At 37.2% G+C, this 27,485-nt stretch overlaps 1 protein-coding gene across 2 annotated transcripts in view; it reads right to left on the bottom strand.

The window, feature by feature from the left end:
* Positions 1-514: 514 nt before the first annotated feature.
* Positions 515-27,485, bottom strand: part of SAP30BP (SAP30 binding protein) — a 41,048-nt gene continuing 14,077 nt past the window's right edge. For both annotated transcript variants that reach the window (XM_026667463.2, XM_026667465.2), the window contains 8 exons: positions 14,604-14,646; positions 7,301-7,389; positions 6,242-6,333; positions 4,959-5,019; positions 4,431-4,482; positions 4,067-4,125; positions 2,719-2,800; positions 515-1,740 (listed from right to left, as the gene is read on the bottom strand). In XM_026667463.2, coding sequence (XP_026523248.1) covers positions 1,559-1,740; positions 2,719-2,800; positions 4,067-4,125; positions 4,431-4,482; positions 4,959-5,019; positions 6,242-6,333; positions 7,301-7,389; positions 14,604-14,646 — 660 coding nt within the window. In that variant the 3' untranslated portion in view covers positions 515-1,558. The remainder of the gene's footprint in view (positions 1,741-2,718; positions 2,801-4,066; positions 4,126-4,430; positions 4,483-4,958; positions 5,020-6,241; positions 6,334-7,300; positions 7,390-14,603; positions 14,647-27,485) is intronic.

The raw sequence follows: 27,485 nt of genomic DNA on the forward strand, positions 1-27,485 counted from the left end.
CTTGACTTTGCTTGTTAGGTCATAAAATGACTCTTGAACACTGCAACCATCATAAATATGAGTTGTCAATCACGTGACCACTGGGATGCTGCAACGGGTCGTAAGTGTGAAAAATGGCCATGTCACTATTTTCAGTGCTGTTGTAACTTTGAATGGTCACTAAATGAACTGTTGTAAGTCGAGGACTACCTGTAGTTGCTAAGGAACTTGGGCTGAAAGGTAATATCCATGTGCGACTTGCATGAAGGATTTCAAGGAGACCCAAATGGCTGAAGAAAAAGCAGATGGTTGGATTAAAGGAGGCCCTTTATTCTCCTATAAGTATTTTAAATGTATAGCATCGAGCTTCTTCCTGTTGGAATGAAGAAAACCTGGCTGAACACTTTCATCTATGCTGCTCCCCCTTCCCAACTCAAGTCCAAGGAAATTCAACATCCACTGAATGCTCTGACGCGTAATATATATTTGACAGCTACAACGTAAAACAAATGACAGCAATAAAAAATGAGACACATTTTCAAAAGTTGTTTTTATATTCCAACGTTTAAGTCAAACCAGTAAGAAAGCTTATACAAATTTAAAATGATAGCATTTTTGTAATTACAGTGGTGAAAATGGCATTATTGTACAATGTAGTTGGAAAGTAGGGAACATAGGTAGTGGTTCAGAGGATTTACTTCTGAAACTGCCTAACTGCCCCCGAAATGGCATGGTTTGTGAGGAGGGTCAGCATTGTCCAGAGAGAGAGCAGAATGTTCTGGAAATCTCTGGAAAATTCTGTTCTGAAATCAGTAAGCTGTATACATCTCTATTTGAAACCTTCGTTACTATCACACATACACAAAAGACATCTAAAATGTTTATGTAGAACTCTAACAAAAATGTCACCATTCAGAGATTCTATTTGATTTCTTGTTCACATAAACCTTCCTACCAGTTGCGTTCAGATCTGCACGAAGATCCCCCAAAGACAAGAAGGGCTACCAATATGAAGTCTCTATTTTCAAAATGTTCCAGTTCCTGATTTGTGACATTTAATCTTCATTCCAACAAGGATTGCATGGGAATAACTCATCTTAGTCCATATGATGACCTCCATGAAACTGAACTGTCACATATTCTTTTTCTTCTTAAATTTTTGATGGGAGTATTGAATCTTGCCTATAATTCTTGGAGGCAGGCAAACAGAAAAAAAATGTTACTAAATGGTCCAACTCAGTTTTTCTTCTAAAATCTTCTTAAAAAGCTTCACACTTCACACTGAAGACCTTACATTAGTGACAATTGTAATGCAGTTTTCAATGAAGTATAACATTGACAAGGAGACTCTGCATTGTACACAGTACTGTAGGAAGCAGTCATAGCAAAGCTTTTTTTCCACAGAAAAATTCCATTATACATAGGACAGTCCATTCATCTTTTTCCTATTTTCAGTCTTTCATTCCCACATCAGGAAAAGAGCGTCCCTCTGTATTTCAAATTCAATGATTTTGGTGTCAGTCAAATATGAAAAAAAAAAAAAGCTTCCGTCACTCAATCAGTTTCTTTACTGCGCTTGTCACTGTTTTGCCTTTTTCACTATGGTGCCAACAGCTGAAATTACTGTTGTTTTGGAGCCACTTGCACTGGTGGTTACAGTTACAACAGCCGGCAATGTTGCAGTGGTTGTAAGAATGGTGGGCTGAGCTATTGTTGTCACAGGAATGGCAGAATCCCATTTGCTTTTCCTTTTCTGTGCATCTGTGTATTGAAAGAAAGCATGAATTTCAACAGGCTTGGTTAGACAAAATTCTCCTTTATCACAAATTTACTTTCCCTCCCAAAGTAAAATGCTTTCAAAGTCATCCCATCCCACCTCAAAATGCTCTTGGGGGAAATCATTAATCTCAAATGAGTTTTCCAATTCAACAACATTATCAACACATTTGAGACTAACAAAATGATTGCTATAAACTTTCATGGATACTCTTATCAACGGAAACCTTATTTATTTATGTGTTTAGATTGATAAGACTGCCCAACTCAAAGCCGACTTTGGGTGGCAAACTATTAAAATCAGCAAAAACCCATAAAGAAAATTAAGAGGGGGAAACATGGATCAGAACCCAAAGCAACAATACATATCAACATCACCAACATATCCCGCAGCCTGCGGCCAATGGCCAGTTTTTGAAAAATGTATAAAGGACTGCATGGTCAGGGCGGCCCAATCCCTGGGGGTACCAGGAGGCAGGCACTACCACAGAAAAGATGCACCTTCTGGACCTCGTCGGATGGGAGTGTTTAATAGCTAGGACACAAAGCACATCCACTGTGTCAAATCTTATGAGGCAAGCAAAAATAACAAGACAGAGGCAATCTCTTAGATGGCCAGGCCTGAGTGATCACAAGAAGGGACCTCCGAGTCCAGGAAAGAGTACAACTTGTAGCATACCAGATGAATCTGTAAAGACCATGAACCTAAAGAAGACCCTCTGGTCCACAGTCGTCATGTGATAATTGAACAGAGGCTGTGAAGTCCAGGAAGACTCCCACATTGAATGCTAGTCTTGGACAGGACTATGTGACTTAAACAACCTCCAGACACTAAACGTAACAGCATCACTTGGTTGACCAGGGGTCAAGATGTACAATCTTGAAAGAGCGGTGGACAAATGAAGAAGCAGGGCTTCATCAAATAAGGAAGAACAACAATTCAAATCTAGACTTCTCACTTACCTCCACCCGCAGTGCTAGCTGTTGTGGTGGTTGTAGAAGGAGCATTTGTTGTCCCTTTCTTAGTACCCGTTACAAATTCAATCTAGAAAAAAAAAAGGAAGGGCCATTATACTCTGTGCTTCTGATTTTTATCCAAAGGAATTAAGAACATGCCCCCCCCCCCCCAATATATATTATTAAGGACACATCTTTGCTCCGGTTCTCAATTCTGGCAGGATCACAGAGATTCAATGCATAAGCACCAGGAAATAATAATGATTCTTCATGAATAGTAGACAAGAGGGAGTCTCCTCCATTTTCTATCTTATTCGGTCTTATTTAAATACTAGCTCTCTTAATTAGAATAAAAGGGGTTTAAAACAATTAATTAATTAGAATTCCATACTATTTAACAGTAAAAACATAAGGAAATCAGAACTTCTAGAAAACATGTCTCTTCAAGCCTAACCTTAACAATTTGCATTAACAATGGCAACTCAGTGGCTGGGAAAATCCCAACAATTTCATCATACTTTGACAAGCCCAAGATCATTGCAGGAAGGAGGCAAATGGCAGAATTATGCAATTACAATACAATATAAGGAACAATTTGAATGGCTGTGAAAAGAACCAAGGTCCAAAACATGCCACTGAGAAACCCTCATGTATACCTTGTTAACTATTTGGATAATATATACTAAATCCAGGCCTTTACTGGCTAAATATATATTGGGTTCTACAGGAGGACGATCAGATTGGTTCTGAGGTAAACAAACACGCATACAGATAATCCTTAACTTGTAACCACAATTGAGTCCAAAATTTCTGTCCCTAAGCAAGACATCTATTAAGTGAGTTTTGTCCCATTTTTATGACCATTCTTGCCACAGTTCAGTTAGTAACACAGTTTCAAGTGAATCTGGCTTCCCCATTGACTTTGCTGTCAGAAGGCAACAAAGTGATCACACGGCCTTGGGACACTGTAATCGTCATAAATATGAGCCCGTTGCTAGGCATCTGAATTTTGATCACATGAGCATGGGGATGCTGCAATGGTTGTAAGTATGGAAAACAGTCATTTTTAGTGCCATTGCAATTTTGAAAATTGTAAGTCGAGGACTTTCTGTACATACACACAAATATAAATAAAGTTGGAAAGTGCCAGGTTATTGGGAATAGAAACATGACTATTTATCTCCGTACTTACTTCTCACCCTTATCTATGCTTTTGGAATACTTGAAATATATGTCATCTTTGGTCAAGAGAAGAATGTCTAATTTGCTTAATTTAATTAACTGCAGATTTATCAAAGTGCAACCTGGGGAATGCAACATTCTAATTCTTTACATTCCAAAATGCAACTGATACCTTTGTTCGCTCTTTCTTGGCTTTTTCTAGCTTGTCCATTTCAATTTTCTGTGCTTTTGCTGAAAAGAGAGCCACATAACAGTAAATACATCCAACAGATTCAAATATGTGGGTCAAAAGAAGTAGTATCTCAATATTTTCAGCATCAAACCTTATCTATTAAAAACACTTCTTCTCTAGATTACAGAATACTGCCAGTTTCCTCTAATTTAGCTCAAGGGGAAATAAAAGCCATAACTAATGCTTTGAGCTCTTTGAAAAACAGAGAGCACACAAAGAAAATGCATTATTTTAACCACACATTTTCTTCATTTTACTAGAACGTAGAAATCTAGAGAAAGCATGGAAGAAAAATCTTCAATACCTAGTGCCTCATAATATGAATCTTCAGCCCACCCATGAGGATCAAACATGTCCTAAAAGAAAAACAGAAAAAAATCCCTGTTACATTTGTAAATTTTAAATTATGCAATATTTAAGGAAAAGAAACCCCGATTTCACATCCTAGTTAAGAATAGCTTATAAATTTATGGATGTCTTTAAACAGATAAAATCTAGAATCATACTGTCATAAAAGATTGTGCTGTTTTTTTATCTTGTCTTTTTTATATATAACTCAAGGCAGTGAGTATATCAAATTGTGCTGTGACAGTGGGAATTACAATGGACCACAAATTCTGGAAAGTAATGGTTCTACAGCTTCATCTTTATTTATTTTATTTTATTTTTAGTCCTAGGTACAAGAAGAATAATTCATAATAATGGTGAATAATTTTTCTCATGCCACAAAATAAGAAGCTGTTCCTAATCAGAAAAGAATATAATCCTCCAACCTAAATGGGAAATAATTTATAAAAAGCTGTGGTCGGTCCAGTCTTTTAAATCTACTTACCTTTGGATAATTAGTGCCAAGTTCATCAATTGCACAAAACTGGATCAGCTTTTCATAGATGCTGAAATGAAGCATTGCAACATATTATTTCCATTATTTCATGTCCCATTTCAAATCACTGAATAGTTTCTGGCTGGCTTGGAGTAAACCAGTGTGTGTTAAGACATATTTATGCTCAAAATTGATATTGCATTATATTAGTTATATTATTTTCAGGAAGTTTTGACAACACACTAAAAAGAATGTGACTCTAATTTGTTTCTCAGAGGTCAGTGGGACAAGGAATGCGGAAATCAAGGCTGAAACTTTCCATGACTACGCAATGCTATCTATCTGCTATTGCCCTTCCACTTCTATAGATGAAAAGTTCCAAATCTCTTGCCTACAAAACACATAGCCAACCATTTAACTGAACCTGGGGGAATTATTAAGAATAAGCCATCAATCATTTATAGGAAATGATATTTCAGAACACAAAATGTTCACCTACAGAACAGGCACGTGTCAAACCTTTTGGCCTGTCTGGGCTGCACTGAGTAAAGATAGCAATAGCACTTAGACTTATACGCCATTTCACAGTGCTTTAGAGCCCTCTCTAAGCGGTTTAGTCAACATATTGCCCCCAACAATCTGGGTCCTCATTTTACCCACCTTGGAAGGATGGAAAGGTGAGTCAACCTTCAGCCTGGTGAGATTCAATCTGCCAAATTGCAGGCAGCCGGCAGTCAGCAGAAGTAGCCTGCAGTACTGCACTCTAACCCCTGCACCACTGCAGCTCATTGAAGATGAATGTCTTGGGCCACATACAAATAACAAGTTTCTTTTTTCTAAAATATTTATATTATGATCTTGTAGAACTGCATTACAAGCTGTCCAGGGCCACATGCAGTTCTCGCGGGTGGTACCTGCCTACTATATATTTTGGGAGGCAAGGGGGGGGAGGGGGGGCAGAACTCAAGCATCAACTAGTTTGCATATTTTGATCAAGCTTAAAGAATATGTTTTACATAGAAACCAATTGTTGTCATCTTTAGCCAGTTCCAGAAACAAAAACTGACCTCCATTCAGTCCAATCCCGACTCATGAAGAGTCCACATATATTCTCTAAGTAGTAGTACAGTATATACTTCTGGACTCTGAGTCGTCATTGTTGCATATAAATTTGAGAGCTTGAGTTTATTATGTCAATATGATGATCTTGGTGAAGCCCCTGTAGGAACATTTGGCATTCACTCAAGCTTGAGCTTGGTGGCCTACAAACATGCTCCCAGACTACTACTTACCTGGGATTTCGGAACTCTTTTTTCCTTTGAATTATCAGGTTCATGTCCATACCTTCCTTCATTTTCCTTTCATATAGCTTCTGTATTTTGTCCTAACGAAAAATTATAGGAATATAAGCAAACGAATGGCAATAGTCAGGTATATAGTATTGAAAGAGAAGGTAAATTGACACCCCCCCCCCCCCAAAAGCAAGGGATGGGGGATCTAGAACTTAGTACATTCCAGATGTTTTTAATTAAAATCCAGGTATTCTCAGAAGACAAGGTCAATGGTTCTCAAGAAGAACTAAAGTTCTTAGCATCTTCTCATTATTAGCTATATTAGCTAGTGCAACTTTGGGTTTGTGTTAAAAAATGTCTGAAGAGCCACAGATTCCCCAACCCCATTTTAATTACACTGCAACAGTATAATATTCATAATCTGTTGCGTGTGAACTAGACTGCTCTTGTACAAATATTTGAACTTAAAACATTAAACAGTAGCTATAATTACAATTATGCATGGTCACACATTAACAGGAATTTTGGTTAATAAACTAAGAACATGCATGGTTAGGCTATAAAAATTTATATCTAGAGTGTAGCATGTCTGAAAGTACAAACACTTCCTTAGTATATATGAAAGGCCTCTTAAGAGTTCAGTGTGCAATAGCTTCTCTTGAAAGGAAAAAAACAATAGATATCTTGATACACAAATACATTCTTCCCTCTTCAAAGAGTGTTCTTCAGAGTCCCATACCAATAAGCTGTCGTTTTAGATATTATTCATGATTTCAGCCCACTTTGTGTTAAAAACAAACAAACCAGGATGAATACGTGAGTGTCAAGTGACAAATAACAGCATCATTTGGCTTAATAGCATCTGACAGACAGGATCTCTTTACAATTATAAAGCTATTATAACAGGAGTGAATATGAAAGAAAATGTGCAGGGTTAGACCTTTGTATAAGACTCCTGAAACAGATACTTTTTGCAGAATCTCAGATTAAGATGGTGATTAAATACAGAAGACCTTAGTGATTAGAAAAAAGAAAAAAAAAATTCAAGGAAAATCTTACCTGTAAGTGGTTGGAACATCTGCCTTGTGGTTCTTGGGGGATTTTGATCTCATCAGGTGACATGTTTCTTACCCGCTCAGAGAAGGAAGCTGGAAAGAAAGAGGCCATCAGAATTAGAAGTTACAGCAAATTAAGTTTATTCGTAAAAGTTGCATTGTGATATTAACAATATATAATCCAAACAAGCAGTTCCTAAAATCTGGAAAGTAATTTAATTGATAAATAAGCACCCATACAATACACTTTTCTCTGTATATAACTATATAACTGTATAACTATAATTTTCCCAATCTCCACTTCTTATTGGACACTTTGGCTAGAGTTAGTAGAAGCTGCGGTTCATACTAATTGAATATTTTAGGGATCAGGACTACTGGTGGCGTTATATAGCCAACGTTTACATTTCATCACCTATAATTTTGCAAGCTGCCTGCAGTCATCCAATTCATTAAATTTGTTTTATGAATAAATACATAAATTAAACGGTCTTCAGTATGACAGATGGTCAATTCAGAAGTTTTCCCATATATAGGCAACCTGTTTGTGTATTTTCCCTAAGTCATTTGTTAATCAAGGGTGTGATTGTTGGACTAAAATGTGAGAGCCTCAACGTGCTACAAGATGTCTGTTGATATTCCTCATTTAAAACACATTGCAAAAGGCATAATCTGATAAATATTCAGGAGGATTGTGTATAGACTATGGGCAACAGAAAAATGGCTGCTTTTCTAAGTGTATTATTCCAAGGCAACATTGTGTACTGCACTCCAGTTCTCCCCTCGGCATGAGGCTCTGTCTCTAGTCTGAAAAGTTCATTTGTGAACAAAATGTTTTTGCTCAATTTTCAATTGTTACTATAAAGAACATGATAGGGTGGGGCAGTTCACAGAAAAGAACAAAACCTCTTTTCATACGCTTTTACCATTTTAATAGTACTAACTGCCGAACCTCCTGGTAGATTGCATCTTTATTACCTTTATCTGTTGTCTATGGAAAAAAAAAAAAACCTAAGTAAAGGTAAAGCCACAATTCTGTATGTAGCTTACTTATAGTGACTCTCAGCCAGGCCTCCATTGTGATATATAGGTCATACATGCATCTGAATTTCTGTTCTACTAACAAGCTTTGGAAATTTGTTGAAGATGCTATAATTGGAACAATTCCTCAATTATAGTTTCTTTTAGGATGGTATGCAGGGTTGAATTCTCCAGCAGTCACAAGTGACAAAGAAATGTTCTTTGACATTTCCAGAGAATGTGTTTTTATGAGAAAAGAAATCTTGCCAACATCTCCAGAGAAACGCAAACTGGTTCCAGAACCTACTGACAACAAGCTGCAGATTACAGCTACTGTTGTGAGAGTCTGGTGATTGTTTTTAATTAAGAAGTGCGCTTCAATAGGGGCCGTGAGGCAAAAAGCAAAACACAAATGATGTTTCTTGATATTGGAGATTAGAGAAGAGTCCAATACCTGGGACAAGATAAGGATTTTTAAAAAAAAATTCCATAAGGGATTTTCCTGAATGTATTACTTACATTCTGAAATCAATGGAGAATGGAGAACTTAAGTGTATATTTACTGTGTGCCACAAGCTTTCAATTCATCTAAAACTTCTCCTTACTACCATTTTACATAAAAAAATGAAGGCATGTTCAGAGAAATCACACAGAAATAGCCTACGACTTAACAATCAAATAGCAAATACTAAACAGCAGATAGTAATTCTCGATTATGGTGTATTCTATGCTCATTTATTAATGGGTGCCTCAAGTCACCTAGGTGTTCCTTGGCCCAGTGGGTAAATCGATGCTGGGTTTTTCTGTATCAATTTAGCACACTAGGTAACATATTATACTAGTCCTTTAAGAGAAAGACAATCCCAGAGAGAAAAAGGTTGTAATATGTATTAAAAAGAAATTAGTGGGGTAGGGAAAGCATCTGTAGGGAGAGCATGGGTATTTCAATCAACTGGATAAGCCTAAGATTATTACAGTATATAGAAAGAAGAAAACAAAGGGTAATTACATCTGGTATTTTCACTCCAGTATCTTTCCTTTGAAAAGGAGCACAATGCCAGGATGCAACGGTAGACATTTATGTATTCTACATGTATGGGATTTTGGCAAAGATGAAATTTTATTTTTGTCGAAGCCCAATGAGTGACACTGGTTGCAACCCCTGCCAGGGTGTGGTACCCTTGCTGCTTTCCAGTCTACTGTGCTGGGAATCCAGGATGTTGACTCTAGACGTGACTCATCTCTATGAGGGCAACAAGCATATTTGCAAAATAAATAATTATCTATACCTTGCAGCTATGGTTTTGACAAAAGGTTTGACTAAGGCAATGCAAGCCACTTTAATAAGCTGGGACTTGACTGGAGTTAGAAATGTACCATTAAATAATCCAACATCAGCAGTATAAGAAATATGCTGACACTGCAGAGATATGCTACCTAACCACCTGACATGAGAGAATCTTTTCTAGGGGTCAAAGCACCAGGCTAGAAGCTGGGAGAGCATGGATTTTAGCCGCGTCTAAGCCCAAAACCAGCCAGGTGACTTTGGCCAGTCACTCTCAGCCCTAGGAAGCAGGCCATGATAAATCTTGCCAAGACCTTGCTAAGAAAACTACAGGACCTTGCCCAGGCAGTAGCCAGGAGTCCAGTCTGATTCAAAGACACAAAACCTCCCCTGCTCTTAAAGGGACTCTACAGAGCTGTATCATCCTGCATTTCTCCAAACCAAAAGCCTTCATCATCTTATTGGTACAAGTAGTCCTCAATATATGACCACCACAGAGTCCAAGATTTCTGTTTCGGAGAGAGGCAGTTGTGTTGACCCGTTTTACGACTTTCATTGCCATGGATGTTAAGTGAATCCCTGTAGTTGTTAAGTCAGTGACACGGTTGTTAAGTGAATCTGGCTTCCCCATTGACTTTGCTTGTCAGAAGGTTGCAAAAGGGGATCACATGACCTTGGGACGCAGCAACGGTCATAAATACGAACCAGTTGCTAAGCTTTCAAAGTTTGATCATGTGACCGTGGAGATGCTGCAGTGGTCGTAAGTGTAAAAGCTGGTCTTAAGTCATTTTTTTCCTGTGCCATTTTAACTTAGAACAGACACTAAAATGAATAGTAGTAAGTCGAGTACTACCTATACTTCTGCCACCCGCTAATAAGGTGCAGTTTCTCATCAAATCAATTACAGACCTTTCCTTGTGCCTCACAGGGAAATTACATTATGCCTTTACAGCATTTTCTGAAAACTGAGTTCTTCATTCGTTTTCAAGCTTTCCCTCTATGGATGGATGAATACAATAAATAAGGTTTATAGCAACCATTTGGAATCAACTGTTTTCTCAGAGAAAAAGCCTTTCTGTGTAGCAACCTACTAGTTATTTATTTCAACCAAAGAACTGACAGATGTTACAATTACAGCAGTAACAAAACATCAACAACACAATTACACCCCCCCCAGTAAGTAATCATAAGGAAACTAAAGCCGTTCAATAAAAATCATAGAAACAATCAGTAGATTTGCAGTAATGTACACAGCGACACTGAGAATAGTTCTATTTTTAATAATTTCCTAAAGCAAAATAAGGTTGATTATTTTTGCAGGTCATCCCTATAGAAGAGTACCAGAAATTCTGCAACACGAGTTGCAGAAAAGGCATCAACATTATCCAGATCTGTGCTCTAAAGTGTGATCCTATTGCTTGCATCTTATCTTTACAGAGCACAGAAGAACAGGGTGTGTTTTCACTTCTAGCTCAAAACTTCCCAACCATTTTATGAATGGTTTAAACATGCTAGCATAACATGGCTGCAGACTAAGACACGGGCAATCTAGGTGCAGTCAATCATAAAACGATTCCTAAAAAGATACTGTAAATCATTATGGCTATATATTATAGAAATATAGTTCACACTTTACAGAAGGCATACAATGAGACTTAAACTTGCCTTTTGCTCCATGGAGTGGGAGCTGCCCAAGTTCAAGAGAAAGCAGGCCAATTAGCCTTCTGCAAATTAACTTCAGATAAATGATTTCAAAGTTATTTCTCCAAGATCACTCATAAGTCAAACCACATATTCATTGCCCAAATCAAATGCCTGTTCAATTAACACTCGATCTACTATTTTTCCCCTTCGGCAACTTGTTAAAACTTCCATTTTTTTCTCTTTATTCCAGGGCCATTGATCATTTTCAACTGTTTTGTGTTCAGCTTATGAAAACTGATGCATTCATGCTCTGCTATGGCCCACTCCTATCTATTTCTGCCTTCCCCTCCCCCCAATTTATATGGCAGTTCTGAAATCCCTTTTCCTTTTATATATTTTCATCGAGCCACTGACCATGCTACAGTCTAATGTGTTGGGGCTCTAATCTCCCATCATTGTCATTTCTCAATGACTCTGGTGTTTGGAAGATGGCATTTAATTTGGGCACCACTGCCAGCAGTTCAGTTCATATATGTATATTAAAGTGTAGGCGTATATATGTGTCCAGATTTGCCGGGCGTATAAGACCACTTTTTGCCCTAAAAACATGCCTCCAAGTGGGGGGGTCGCCCTTATACGCCGGTAAATACATTGTCACTCGGTGCAAGAGCGACGGGGCGGAGCTCCGCAACTTGCGAAGCCCCTTCAAGCCCAGCCGAAGTCTCTTCCTCCTCCTCCCACCCACCCACCCACCCTCCGCCCGGCTCGGGCGCTGGCGGAGGCCAATCTGGAGGTGGGTGGGGGTGGAGCTGGAGGGTCTCTGGCGGGCCGCTTCGGCCCAGCCAGCCCCGAGCCGCGAATGGCCCGGGGAGTGGGGGGAGAAGGTGGGGGTGGACTGTGGCGCCCCTCCTTCTGGGCAGCGGGGCGGGCGGCAATTTGCTCCTCCCGCTTCTCCCTCCCTCTTTGAAAGACCGGGAGGGCTGTGCTTGGGGCGGGGGGGTGTCCTCAGGAAGTTCCTGATGGGACCCCCTGGGCAGGGCCACCCGGCTCCCGAGCTGCTTTCCAGGGTCCCCTTGGGAAGAAAGGGTCCGTGGGCGGTGGAAGAAGGCGAGCGCCTCCTCCCGCCCCTGTCCCGTCCCGTCCGTCCCTCCTCTTGTCCCCTCCTCCCTCCCCGCTTAAGAGAGAAAGATCTGCCTCCCTGCACCGAAGCTTCCACCCGGCGCCGTCTCCCGGCCAGCGCCAGCGCTGCGACTTGGGAACCGGCCAAGCGACTTTAAAACCGAGCGGAGGCCAGAGATAGCCGGAACTACCCTCCACACACACACACACACACACACAGAGAGAGAGAGAGAGAGAGAGAGAGTTGGCAGCTGTCCATCCCCCACCCTTGAGTCCCGATGGCACGCACGCTGGGCTGTCACAAAGAAAGGGAGAGGAATTGAGTGCCAGCCTGAGAAAGGCGAAGCTGCCTCTCTAAAGCTATTTCTGCCTTCCTCCCCCAATTTATATGGCAGTTCTGAAATCCCTTTTCCTTTTATATATTTTCATCGAGCCACTGACCATGCTACAGTCTAATGTGTTGGGGCTCTAATCTCCCATCATTGTCATTTCTCAATGACTCTGGTGTTTGGAAGATGGCATTTAATTTGGGCACCACTGCCAGCAGTTCAGTTCATATATGTATATTAAAGTGTAGGCGTATATATGTATATGGTTGGAAGTATTATTAAGGGAGGGGAAAAACCTAGTTCTTTATAGTGTTGATTAAGTGGGGTTGGACTGGACTGGTACCATATAGGCTGAAGATTCCGGGTTAGCCACAGACTTCACTGGATAGCTTTGGGATGCCCATCTTCCCTCAGAGCAATCTATCTTACAGGATCACTTTGTAAGGTGTAAAATAAATAGAAATCATCATGTAAGCTGCCTCGAGCAGCATGGGTATCTGCACAAAAAACAACAACCGCGAAACCTAACTGTAGTACTATCATAAGAAGCCAGAGTAGAACAAAAGCCTAAACATTTAATTTTCGAAGGAAACATGCTCAAGCTAAAAGAGAAAATACGAGACTATTGTGCATATCTCTCATGTTGAAATGGTCCTCTGCTTTAACTATATTGCAAAATTATGCTTATACATACATTTTTAATAAGCAATATTAATGAAGGAATAAGTGGTAAAAAAGCAGGGGTCAGCCAGTCTTTCATAAAATGGAATTGCCTACTTTATGCCTGGCTGTTGCACCTAAGTATTCCATGTGCACAAAAATCTTTGCAGAAACAAAAGGGAGCAATGGATTTTAAACTGGCATTCTCCTCAGTCCAAAACTGTTTTGATCTCATGCAAAGCAGAGCAGGTTTTCTTACTTTCTGATAGCAGCAAAACAGACATATCAGGAGCATCAATGTGCCAATCAATCATACATTTTGCAACAGAAATACAGTCAGCTTATTTGTGGATTCAGGGATACACAATGAAACCAACGTATTTTAATATTAATTCTTGATAATATTCTTTTCCCAACTCTTGTATATCACTTTAATAACACTGGGGGAAATTTTTATAAGCGCTAATAAAATCTCAGTGTTGTACCTATTATTCTTCCTAAATTATAGATAACTTGTTTGGGTCTTTGATTCCTGCATCAAGAAGAAGCATAAATTCATTTATAGAAAGAAAATATTAATCTGTGGGAGCAAGTAGCCACTGAAGAGATTTGGATTTCTTTCTTTTTTCCTCAAGCAACTTTTCCCAGCTATCTCCTCAGTGTCATTTAAGGATATAAAATGGGTTCATTTAATAATTAAACAGAAAATAAATAAAGCGGGTAGAATGGTAGTTCTTTTGTAGTTCACCTATAGTCTTTGAGCAAAAAACAAACAAACAAAAACCCAACCACCTTGCTATAGTAGATGGGCAAGATAACTATTGCCTTCTGTAGCCATTTGAGGGAAATAAGGAATAATTGGGATGAATGGGAAAGAAACAAGCATGAAAAAGAAATGATTGCATAAGAAAAATGAGAATTATAGCTGCCAGCGGTATAATTCTTATACAAAGGACGAAAAGTAGCTGGTTGTGAAGAGTTATGAATAAGCATGTACTTGAGCAGACTCAAACAAAGAAGAAAAAACATGAATAGACGGAAAAAAGGTCCCAGGGAAGAAAAAGGAGTCCATTATGGTACATGGCCATCTTGCAAAAGTTAGGCCCAGGCTGTGGAGCCTTTCTTCATTCACCTCTATCCATTGACCTTGCCTGATTTTATAGTGAGAACGAAATTGTATGAAAATACAGATAGCATTAATTGTTCAAGAAAAACAAGGTGAGGTAAAACAATATTTTTATAGTACTTACCAACTAACTCCTGGGGATCCCTCTTTTCTAGTTCTGAAAAGTCCTAAGTGCAAGCAAAGAAGAAAACAACAACAAAAGATTAGCAAAAAGCCTGTATGGTATTGAGACTTTGTGAATTCCTGAATGTAGAGTGTTTATTACCCAAGTTTATGCAATAAATTGCTACTCAGAGGCTCACAATACAAATGCTTAGCATGTGCAACCGAGAGCCTAAATTTAGAACAAAAAAGGTTAAACATCAAGTGAATTGTAGAAAATCAGGATCAACCATATTCCCAATGTATCATCTCATGAAATTTTACAAGTGAATGCAATAACTATTATTCCAGTAATGTCTTTGAACTTTAATGCAATTTACGTTGCTGTCAGAAGGCCAGTGCCAAATTTAGGTTTGATTTGAAATAATAAAAAGGGGAAACAAAGAGCTTGAAAAAATATCTTTCCAAATTGGGAGAATGAGGTATTCAAATTTCAGGGTAAGATGCTGCACAACGCAGCAAAGCAATCTAACTTTATGTATATGCTCACGTGGTCTGAGATGATGGTACTTAACAGGAAAGTGACATGGAATTATGGTGGATAGCTTAATGAGTTTAATAACCCAAGGCTTGGTTGCTGTAAAAAAAAAAAAAGGAAAGTTCCATCATGATAATCCTTAGGAGTGAAGTATAAAAGCTAGTAGGCGTGAAGAAATATTGTTTTACTTTTCTGTTCTCCACATCCCCAAAAAAGAGTCAGAAATGGATAAAATTCTTAGAGAGTAAGAGCTTTTGAAAAAAGATTATGGTAATGGGTTGTTTTTAGGCTTAAGGAAAGGACAAATAAAAGGGATATGATTGTCTGGATATCAGTTATGCGTGATTATGGAGAAACGAATAAAGAAACTTTTCTCCCACCCTCATAATGTCATCATTCATGAGATATCAAGTATCGATCAGTGCAGCAGTTGAATACAGAAAAAAGAAAAAAAAACTATTTCTGACAAGCAAAACAATGGAATTTACTGACATGTATGATACAGTTGGCAGTAACAATATAGATTCTCATTATAATATGGGAAACCTATAGGTTGTCTGTTTAACTGATTAAAATAAAACTACTGGATTAGTGTTCACAAATGAGACTAAAGTTAATAACTTGCAGAGAACCCAATTTTAACCCAATGTTGAAATCATTATTGAGAAAAAAATTGTTCACACATTTTTGTAGGCAAGACCGTACAGATATGAACTTGAATGTATTTGAAGAGAACAGGACTTCCGGCCCTACGACTGATTAGATCCAGCTGATAGTATGACAGCACCAAGGCTGTTATAGCTCAGCTTTATGGTTTACAAACAGAAGAATTTACTCAGAACACTCCTGAAATATTAAATGCAAAATATGAGAAAGTAGGAGGAAGGGTGCAAGGGACATGAAGAAAAAAGAAAAGTATAAAAGCACAAATTCTTATTAAATGAATTTAATAAGAATTTAATGAATTTAACTGGGAGCAGTAGCAGGTCTTTTATAATTTGCCAAGATTTTTAATATCCAGGGTTTGTCTAGCATGGCACCATTCAAATAGGAAACACTGCCCATTTGTTGCCTAGCAATATGACAGTCACAAATACTACTATTTCTATTTCAGGTGGGCATAGCAGGGGATTTTGTTTTAGAAGGCCAATGTTCAGTAAATTTGGAAATTGGCTCTGCCAAATCCATGATATCAACATAACCTTTTCTAAAGAACCTCTAAGGGATTTTAAGACCTTTTTTCAATCACTAAAGAAAGTTAAATAACTTTATATAGTTTTTTTTTCCTAAAAAAAGTTGCATGGTTAGAAAAATGTTTAGGTCATAAATAGGAAGAATTCTTTCTTTCTTTCTTTCTTTCTTTCTTTCTTTCTTTCTTTCTTTCTTTCTTTCTTTCTTTCTTTCTTTCTTTCTTTCTTTCTTTCTTTCTTTCTTTCTTTCTTTCTTTTCTTTTCTTTTCTTTTCTTTCTTTCCAACATTTTGCTGCAGCAAACACTGACTGCTTTATTTTTCCATACAACTGTCTACAATTCATGATACACGTTCAAACTGTACTAAAGTCAAATGTTAAATGTCAAACTACATATTTAAAGCTGTCCCTATACTGAGATTCCAGTTGCACAGGCAATTTTCAAAATAAAGGCAGGGGTAATAATAAAGGCTACAAAACATAAAATCTGGGAAATTTTACAATTTGATATTTAAGATATATTAAACTAGCAGGCCAAAAATCAAAATTGTCAAAATCAAACAAAGGTATGGTCAATGTTAACTTTGAAAACAAGTAATGGCAACATCATTTTAAAAGAAGCCATTTCCTTTTCATGCTCATAGATATGGATGCCTCTTAGAACAGAGGTCTCCAACCTTGGCAACTTTAAGACTTGTGGACTTCAACTCCCAGAATGCCTCAGCCAGCAAAGCTGGCTGAGGCATTCTGGGAGTTGAAGTCCACAAGTCTTAAAGTTGCCAAGGTTGGAGACCTCTGTCTTAGAAGATGCCTATAATTATCTAAGCATAAATTTTGGATCCTGAGCATTTTCCAAAAAAATGGGGAAAAAAAGAGTTTGCAATGATGTCAGCCGGAGACTGACTACCCATCTCCATATTTTAAAACAAGATCTAACATATCAAGTACGTTTGCATTCATAATTGAAGACTGCCTGGACAAGTCCCTGCAATTTTTTGGCAAGGCCTTTTAGAAGTGATTTGCTATTGCCTCCTTCCTGGAGCTGAGAGAAAATGACTAGCCCAAGGTTATCCAATTGGCTTACTGCCCAAGATAGGACTAGAACTCATCCAAGTTTCTAGCCTGATGCCTTAACGGCTACACAAAACTGGCTGTCACAATAAGAAACTGTTCCTGTTCTATTCAAAGGGAAAGAACAATTAAAATGCAGTTATCATTATCTTTTATTGTTCTCATCATGGCTAAGTATACATTGCTGTGTACAAAGGCTAGTAAACAAAAATTTAAAAGCCCAATGATCCCATCAGAAACAGATTGTCCTGAGAATCGCACAAACAAGGCAGGAAAAATAACAACCTTTCCACCCCTTCTTTGTGTTTGTCTTTTGTTGGAATCCAGAACCTATGATGAACATAGGTTCTAGTCTATTCTCAAATATAGCAGTATAGGTAGAAATTTCAACTACTGATTCAACCAATGAGTATGTATTTTTACCAGGAGTTACACAGAAGAGAAACGTAGCAAATGGAATTACATCATTTGACAAAAAGGTTCAACGCTCTCTAATTTTCTTGGGCACCAGTTTTTAACTGTGTGGAAATCTCTCCTAGTTCCCATTTCCTTATATTAGAACAAGTAACCCATAAAATAAATTTACTGTAAATTTACTGAGGAGCAGCTTCTCTAATTTTAAGGGCTATATTGTTCTAACTGCACTCTTCTAGTCTGAATTTGGTACCACAATGCACATGAAGTTTGTGTTTCTTACTCACTGCAGGTACACCCCGCACACACTTCTAGTTGGAGATCTCATGCCAATTTAATCAAAAGCAGAACTTTGAACTGCTTCAGTTTTAGTCCTACTTTTAATTTGAAAATATTTTAATAGTCATGATTTTGGAAGATCACTACTGTAGCCTTTTGAAAAGACTAAAGGGAAGCATCTCATTCACTGAGTTAATTTGAACGATAAATAGAAACCAACTTAAGATCTCCTTGGCCACAGTGGCCTTCTCTTTCCAATACAAGTGTTAGATTTTGTTCAATGTACAAAGCTATAGAAATAAATCAGCTGCAAACCATAATTTACAAAGTTAATTAATATGAACTACTTATCTTAATAAATTATGGTATTATAATTAACATTTGGAAATTCCTCCTGCCTGCAGTTAATCTAAAAAAGAAACGTGTACTCTACAAGATCCAATCTGAGTCAATCACCGGGACCAGAGGTTTAGTCTTCTGAGCTTTCAGATTCATGAAGGAGCCCATCTACAAGGAATCCTTCCATTCCCCATCATCCAGTCAGAGCTGAACTATGACTTGGACGACTGAGAATTTCCATAGACATCTTCAGAGAACTTCTTTCTACTGGAATGTATGTTTTGGGCTATTCTATGCATCCTAATTATGTCGTGCAATCCTACAGGTTGATTGGTGTGGTGACGGCCAGGGATTGGCTGTTGTTTCCTTGCGCTGCCAAGTCCTCTTCCATTCTGTCTATGGAGATTCTCAATCATCCAGGTCATGATAGGCCCAAAGGTGCTTTTCCAAAAGTCAACTGGACTTTCTTGGTTTTTTCCCCTCTTTCCCCTTGAAAACATCTTCAGTTCTACTCTATTCTACTCTCTTCCTCAAAGTTCTGTATGAAGTATATGGAAATCCAGGAACAGGAAAAGCAAAGCCTATATCTATGGCACTCCATTATGTACAAACATTATGTATGCCAATGCATTTTAAAGAATTTATTTAAAAACACTACCACTATATACACTAATTACTTCTTCTAGTGTTTGGATTGACTCCTGTATCTTTTCATATTTTAAAGGAAAAATATACCGGACTCATTTGGTTAAATTTGACCAATAGAAAATTACTAGAAACAGATATAATCCCCCCTCCAATTGGACCAATAACCCCTTTTAATTAAAATATAGCGGCAGCCAAAACGTGGATTAAAACTTAGAACTAAAACTAACTGTAGCCTTTGGAGATTTGAGACATATCAAAACCATTAGTCACATAAAAAATACAAGGTTCTCCTAAATAAAATCAACCTTCAAGAGTTCATCTTGCCCAGAGGATATGAATTTTACTGAAAGTGAAAAAAAAACCCAGACTTCCAGTTTGAGCTTCTTCGGTGACAGACCAAAACCTCGTCTCTCCGAAGCTTCGATCCGTGCTCGCTGCTGGAGCGCCCCGAGCCGGCTGGTTTCGGGGCTAAGCCACCCCATAGAAGTGGTGAAGAGGGGCGAGACTGCCAGCAGGGTTGAGGAGAGCCGCATCTCTCCTCCCCAGCTGGCCATTACTCCTTTTCCCGAAGGCGGTTGCAGCAGTGGTCAGAAATGGCCACCACAAAGAAGAACTCGACCGGAAAAGAATGTGCAGGAGGAAGATAAGAAGAGAAAGTTTTAGTTGACCGGGTCAAACAGCAAAAGCAACAAATAAGGTACCCTGGAATTTAAACTTAACAACATTGTTCCCAAAGAAGATTTTGAAGCTGCGAAGGAGAGAGAGAAGGGAAAGGATTAGGTTTTTCTTCTTCCCTTCCTTATACTGACAGCTAAGAGACTTAAGCAAGAAATTGAAAAAAAAAGTCCACTTTGACATTAATAGGCATCTAAGCTGAAAATAAAAGTCAAAGGGATAATAAAGATTTCTGGACATTTAAAAGTTTTTAAAAGCTGGAAAGGAGAAAAAAAGAATAGAAGGGCAGGATCTGGAAAAATGGAGGAGACTGCCTGGAATTAAGGAATGGAACTGTAATTAAAAGGAACTCACAGTGAAATTTTAATAAGATTCCTCAAAGATACATTTTAATGGATTCCTCAAAGATACATTTTAATGGAAACAAAATAATAGAACCCCATTAAGAGAAAGTAGAAAAAAGAAGCAAGTAGAAACAGCCTTGGATTATTTGGATTACTTGGTGATTTTTGGTTTTTGCATCTAGATGACTAAAATTAACTGGGTGGTTGTTTAAAAGTTTTTAAAATGGCATCACTCTTAGAAGAACTGAAAACGGAACTTAAAAAAATGAAAAGAAGATGCACAAGAAGGGAGTTCTTTTGGCTTCATGTTTCAATTCTTAGAAATGGAGATCTGGAACTATGAGAAGCAACAAGAAACGCTTGCAGAACAAGAAGATTGGGACAAAGAAGAAGCCATCTTTAATGATCAAATAATTTTAAGTGGGGGGAGAAAAGGGGGGGAAAGAGAGTGAAAGGTTTAAGACTAGAAAAAACAACCAAAAAGAAGGACAATTTGAAAGATAAGTATAATATTAGAAAGCAACAGAAGAGGGGATTACAGATGAGAGTTAGAAGTAGAGAGACGAGGGGGTAAAAAGGGGAGGGGGAAGAAGAGGGGGAAGAAGGCAAGGAAAAGAAGTTGTAAAAGACAGAAACAAGAAATGGAGAAACAGGGAAAAGATATAAGGATTGTAACCACAAGTTTGTTTAGAGATAATGGGTGAAAATTTAATTGTAAAAGGGATTCTGCAAAGGTACATAAGATAGCATTGTTATATTATAAATAGAAATAATTTTAAAAAATATGATGATGGATAAAATATTTATTGTAATGTAGTGGGATGTTTGTTAATAAATAAATGAATTAAAATAATTGAGAGAATTAAAAGGGAACATTTTTAATTATTAGTAATGATTTATAAAAAATATAAGTAAGAAATATGGAAAAAAAAGAATTAACCATGGAAAGTTTATAAGTGTTCCCAAGGAAGTATGATATTCAATTGAAAAGAAATGTGAAAGATGTTAAGATTTTAATGCATATTAATGATAGAATTGAATTGGAATGGAATGTGTTTTATTTACATATACATACACACACACACACACACACACACACACACACACACATATATATATATATATATATATATATATATATATATATATATATATATATATATATATATATATATATATATATGGATCTTAGTTATTCGGGTTTTCCCCGCGTAAGATTCAAAGTATCTGAGCAACGTGCGAGGAGTCCCACTCGCCATCTTCAGGCTAGTGCTTTCGCTAGTGCCAGTGCCTGCTTGCACTGGCACTGCCGAAAGCACCAGCCTGAAGATGGCAGTGGGACCTCACAAACGCTGCTCTAGATACTTTGAATCTTACGCGGGAGAAACCCGAATAACCAAAGATCCACATAAATACCAGCGAGAACCTCAGAAAACACACACACACACACACACACACACACACACACACATATATATATATATATATATATATATATATATATATATATATATATATATATATGTATATGTATGTATGTATGTATATATATATATATATATATATGTATATATATATATATATCATTTTTTCTTTTTAAGAATATAGTGTCTATTTTAAGAATGTACCAAGCAGAACCCGATTGGAAGTTATGTATTATATTGAATGCTATAATCTTAAAGCTATACATTGAAGCTTAAATAAGAGTTTGAATGGATAAAATTAAAGGATATAAAGGTGCCTTACTCTAATTGGTAACTACAGGGACAAATTTGCTTAAGAAGAAAAGATAATATGAAATTGTAACAGGACAGACAAAAGTATAAATATAATGATTAGAATTGAGATGAGATAATTAAAACAAAGTTGAGAAAATTAAAAGAGGGGGAAAAACTATGTAGAAAAATATAAAACGGTAATAAGATATGGAATAGAATATAAAAATGAGCATGAAATTGAGTTTTGTGTCTGTAGGAAGAAGTGATAACCTGGGACCATGCTATTTTCAAAAAAAGATGTTTTATTTGTATTTTGTTTTTGTGAAAACCCAAATAAAATTTTCAAAAAAACCAAAACCCCAGAAGTTTTAAGACTGTACTAGTCCAAACCACAGCCTGCTATTATAATATTAAAATCACTACCACTATCAAGTACAGTACACCTTTGGGAAAGCCATCATACACAGCTTTCAGTTTCATTTCAGACGTTTAAATCAATCACATAGATATCAATGACAAAGAGACATGATAACCAATCAGAAGTAGATTCACCAAAGTTACCACTGGCAAACTGGCTTTGGCATTTTGAATGTGCTCTAGTAACACTTTTAACATGGATTTTATATAGAGTTTTCCAATCAAGAGGACCCTCTTGGATTTTTCCCCCGATTCTCTCGAGACGAAATCAGCAGTTGATTTGAAATCAACAAAGACTGAAAAAAGGGAGTTTCTAGCTAAAAAGAATATTTTCTGTCTAAAAAGTGAAGGACCAGACAGTATGGAACACTTGTCATATATTCTACACATATGCGGAATTTGGAAATTGTTAGAGCAGGTGCTTTTCTGATAGTTTTTATAGATGCTAGATGGGGGAAAAATATTTCCAGGATAGTCATTATGCACTTTCAGATCTTTCTGATAAAAAGACATTTGGCCCTCTTTATATGATAATGACGTTCTTCAGATTCAATTCTATAAACCTAGTGATTCATCATTAGTAATATGATTGAGAATTTATGCTGCAATAAAAAAAACTGGCTGTTCTTTTGGAGCCTGGTGAGTAATATGATAGCTTTTTAATTTTTTTTACCTTTCCTTTATCAGTTATTAGATAGGTGTATTGTACAGATACTGGTTTTTAATATCCTAAATTCAGATGTGGTACTATCTATGGAGGGAGGGAGGAAATAATACAAATGAATAATTTCTGACAATTAGGCTGCTAGAAATTTGTCTCCAGTCTAAGAAACCATTTTTGATGAATATCACAAAAAGTGCCCTCTTACAAAGCATGTTATGCATAAACCTATCAAATCTGGTCCATAGTGGCGGCTTTTTCATTTTCCTCTTCAGCATGGCCCTGGCAATTCAAAATCAGGTCTACTGTACCTAAACCTGAGTCCATCCTAAAGTTATGGTTATGGTTTTAAAAAGATGTCTATGTAGCCTTTTGTTAACAATCAACATTATGTGAGAGAAAGACCGCAAGATATTCATGGGGGACAGATTTTTGATTATGCTTATATCACTGGAGAAAAATTATTCTTGCTAAATAAAAATGTTACCATCAGACTAGCTACATGTCTTGTTTTGGGATAGATTATGTTACAAAGAATATCAATTATATTACTCTGCATTTATCAAAATACTGAATAACAACAAGTTATACAATAGATAAACTGCTTTATTATCCATTAAATCAATAAAAATACCCTTTTCTAGGGTATAATAATTTTAGACAACGAGAGTAATGGAAGCTAACTAACCTTTTTTTCAGGTCTAAAAGTCATATAAAGTGCTTCATTGCCTACCTACCTTACTGAACAGAAAGCTAAATTTCAATTAATTTAGTTAAAATAAAGTTTGTACTTTTTTCCCCATTCAAGTTCACAGCTTTGTAAATTTTGTCCATGGATTCAGGTTAAGAACTCACGGTCTACTCTACACCATGGAGAAATGGACCAAGAAATTCCATATACAATATGGTCTTGATGGTAGAACATAATGCTTAAGCAGCTCTTCACTTGGTTGCCACTAATAAGCAGCTATTTGTAAAGTTACCCTGTGAAAAAGAAGATATACTGATACACAATCATCAAACATCTTACTAACAGTGTATACCACAAAAGTCTAGAAGCATTTTAGGAATGGCCCAGTTAGGTGGCAGCACCTTGTCAATCATGGCTGATTTTAAAAAGTAAAAGCAAGGTTGGACCTGATTAGAATTTGCATTAATTACCCCAAGGAAATGCCAAGGTCAGAGTGGGAAGTCAAAAAGTAGTAGAAGAATGCAACCACAAACCAGCTTTATACTGTTGTCAGAAAACAACACGGGTGTGTCCATAAACTCATCAATGATCACACTTAGTATGAAAGGAACTTTTAATCAAGTTTTTCCAGCACATTCCAAACCTAAAAATCTACCTGAATTCAATGGGGGGAAATCACGCTGGAGATCTAAGTGACATGGCAGATTCATTTTATGAAACTTCTTGGTATACAGAAGCTTCCAACACGTTAGTTACATAGATTTCTGTGTACATGAAGCTTCAGTGGGAGAATCCTGTATTTTTTTTTTCCTTTGCCCAACACTGGTGGTGGTGGGGAGGTGGAATGCTAGGGAAATGAAACCCTTAAAAGTATTTCCTATGGGTGTATCCTGTTTGCCAGCTTTGTGACAAGGCTCCAGGCCAAATGCCAAACTAAAAGACAGTTAAATTTGTTTGAAAGATTATGGCTTAGTGGAAACAGAGCAGGCTATACTGTGAATAAATTTATATGTGCCTCTATCTAGAAATCCGATTTTCTAGGTTTCTGCAGGACAATCAAGTTTATTCTACAAAAGAAAGTAGCAATTTGTTTGCAAATGAGAAGGAGCAACTATCAAGGAACATTTTATTCCTTAAATGCTAATGTTTAACATCATAGTACAATAGCAGCAAAAGATTACTTCTGCTTTTATTTTTAGTATGTATTATCAATACAGTACAAATCCACAGCACTGAAATAGTAGACTCTCGATCAAGCCAACAAGATTTGGCAAAATATGATTGGATATTGAAAGATTTTAAAAACAGGGATTCCTAACATTAAGTCAGCAATAATGAATGATAAACGCAGTCCCATCATCAATACATTTTACTACAGTGAAGTTCACTAGACAACAAGGTATGATGGAAAGAAACTCTTTTCACAGATTATGGCAAACGTTTCAACAACTCAATGCAGTATCTTCAAATTTTATACAGGCCAACATTATATATACAAGTAGTCTTCTACTTACAACAGTTCAGTTCATTTTAGTTGTTTAGTTACAACAACACTGGAAAAAGTGACTTACGTATGACCATTTTTCATAAATCGGACTGTTTCAGCATCCTTGTGGTCATGTGATCCAAATTCAGACACTTGGCAACTGACTCTTACTTATTACAGTTGCAGTGTCCCAGTGTCAGGTGATCACCTTCTGATAAGCAAAGTCAATGGGGAAGCCAGATTCACTTAACAACCGTGTTACTAAGAACTGCAGTGTTTCCCTTAAGAACCGTGGCAAGAAAAGTAATAAAATAGAGCACAATTCACTTAACTGTCTCGCTTAACAACAGAGATATGGAGCTCAAAGTTGTTGTAAGTCGAGGACTACCTGTACACACATACCTTTTCAAAACAAGAGTTGCATTTTTATTTTTCTATGCAACCTGAAATATTTGCACCAAGCATAAACTAGCCAAATCAGCAAAGCTTGTGGGATAACCACTAACCCTGACTAATAATTCAGGACAAGTGATAATAAGCCCGGAATGTTTAAAACTGCTATATATTCTAGGCAAGGTTTATTTTATACTTTTACCCAGTAAAGTTTTTCCTTGGTTTCTTCTTGGCCCACTTTTTGTTTTGTTGAACATAAAATTTGGGAAAGGGTACTGTCAACAGTAGCTCAACATTGTGTTTAATTGTTCAATATTTTATAAATGTTTAACTGAACCCAGGATGTATGCTATCATTAACACATTAGTTCTATTTTGTGTATAACTGTTAGGAACAAAACCAGTTAAGAATGGCAGACTTCAACTGTTCCAGATTAGTTACAAGGCCAAATTCTTTACAGTTTTCCAGCATCTGCTAGCTTTAGTAAGATGCTACAGATGCCTTACACTCTCTCCAAAATGACTACCCACTCCCTAATCTGCAGCTATATTTGAACATCTACCATTTACTTAAAATTATTTCTCACTGGAAAAAAAAACACAGGAAAAAGGCACTTTTCTGAACACGCTTAACAAACACTGGAGACTCTCGTGGAAGAAAGGAAGCCTATTATTAGCTTGAATGTGAGAATTCCCTCCTCTCCACAAATACTTAAAATACTATAAATGCTCAGGTCAGCCAAGTAGGTACCATAGATTTCATTTTGCACAGGAAAACGTAAAGCTGTTTACTAAGCAATAGATTGGGAGAATACCCTCAGTCTGATTCTTTCCAAATAATTCAGAAAACTAGCTGGAACACTGTCTAAATAACCAGAAATGTGGAACCATTCACATTTACTCTGGTTTGTTTGACAGACTTAGACAGGCAGATTTTTTTAAAAACTAAAGATAGTCAACAGTCAAGGAGTAGGAATGAAGCATCAGTTTGCCCATCTGAGTTGTCAGATTTGTCAGGAAGGGGCACATGGGGAGAATAATAATGTAATGTAATAATATAAGCCAATGCAAACAAAAAAAAAACAATTTCTCCTTTGGAAGCCACACCGCACCCATGTCAGCAATGTGTGGTATTCAGAACTGAACGAGTCAGGGGGTTGTTGTAGCTTGTACTTCTGCTAAGGAAGGACCAAGCAGGCATGTAAGAGACATGCCTTAACCTCTAAAAAGTACAGAAAAAAACAAGAAAAGAACCTACAAAGCCCCAGGAAAAACAATTCCTTTTATAGTATAAAGAATTGGGGAGAAAGGACAATACTGGAGAACCTCTTTTTATGATTAATGCCTTAGCACTGGATGAAATTATACTATCTGTGGTAGGTTATTATATAGCCACTGTCATTAAGTGAATCACTGCAGTTGTTCAGTTAGTAACATGGTTGTTAAGTGAATCTGGCTTCCCCATTAACATTGCTTGAAAGAAGGTCACAAAGAGTGATCATGGAACGTTGGGACACTGCAATTGTCATAAACATGAACTAGATGCCCTATGCCTGAATTTTGTTCAGACATAGTATAGTATCAGTATCTATGGGGATACTGCAATGGTTGTAAGTGCGAAAAACAGTCATCAGTCACTTTTTTCAGTGCTATTGTAACTTTAAAAGTCACTAAATGAACTGTTGTAAGTCGAGGGTTACCTGTAATTGAAGATTACTGCCATGTCTCTTTCTCCTCATTGATTTTGCTTGTCAGCAGACAGCAGTGAAAGTTTGCAAATGCTGATTGCATGACCATGGGCACAGCAACTGACAGAAGTAGGAGGACCAGTCCTAAGCACCACTCATTGAGCACCCCTGTCAAGTTCAAATGGTTTCAGAACAAGTGATTGCTAAGTGAGGACTACTTGCATTAGAACGATATTGTACCATCACTCCTTTTTTAGGAACTGGAACATAAACACAGTCCTTTAAATAACAAGCCTAGGTCCAATGTATACATTAGTTCATACCTGGCAGAAAATCTGGTAATATAGAATATTC

This window comes from Notechis scutatus, chromosome 2 (genome assembly GCF_049901735.1).
Source record: "Notechis scutatus isolate UNSWTSFEM ecotype Mainland chromosome 2, rNotScu1.2, whole genome shotgun sequence".
Classification (NCBI taxonomy): domain Eukaryota; kingdom Metazoa; phylum Chordata; class Lepidosauria; order Squamata; family Elapidae; genus Notechis; species Notechis scutatus.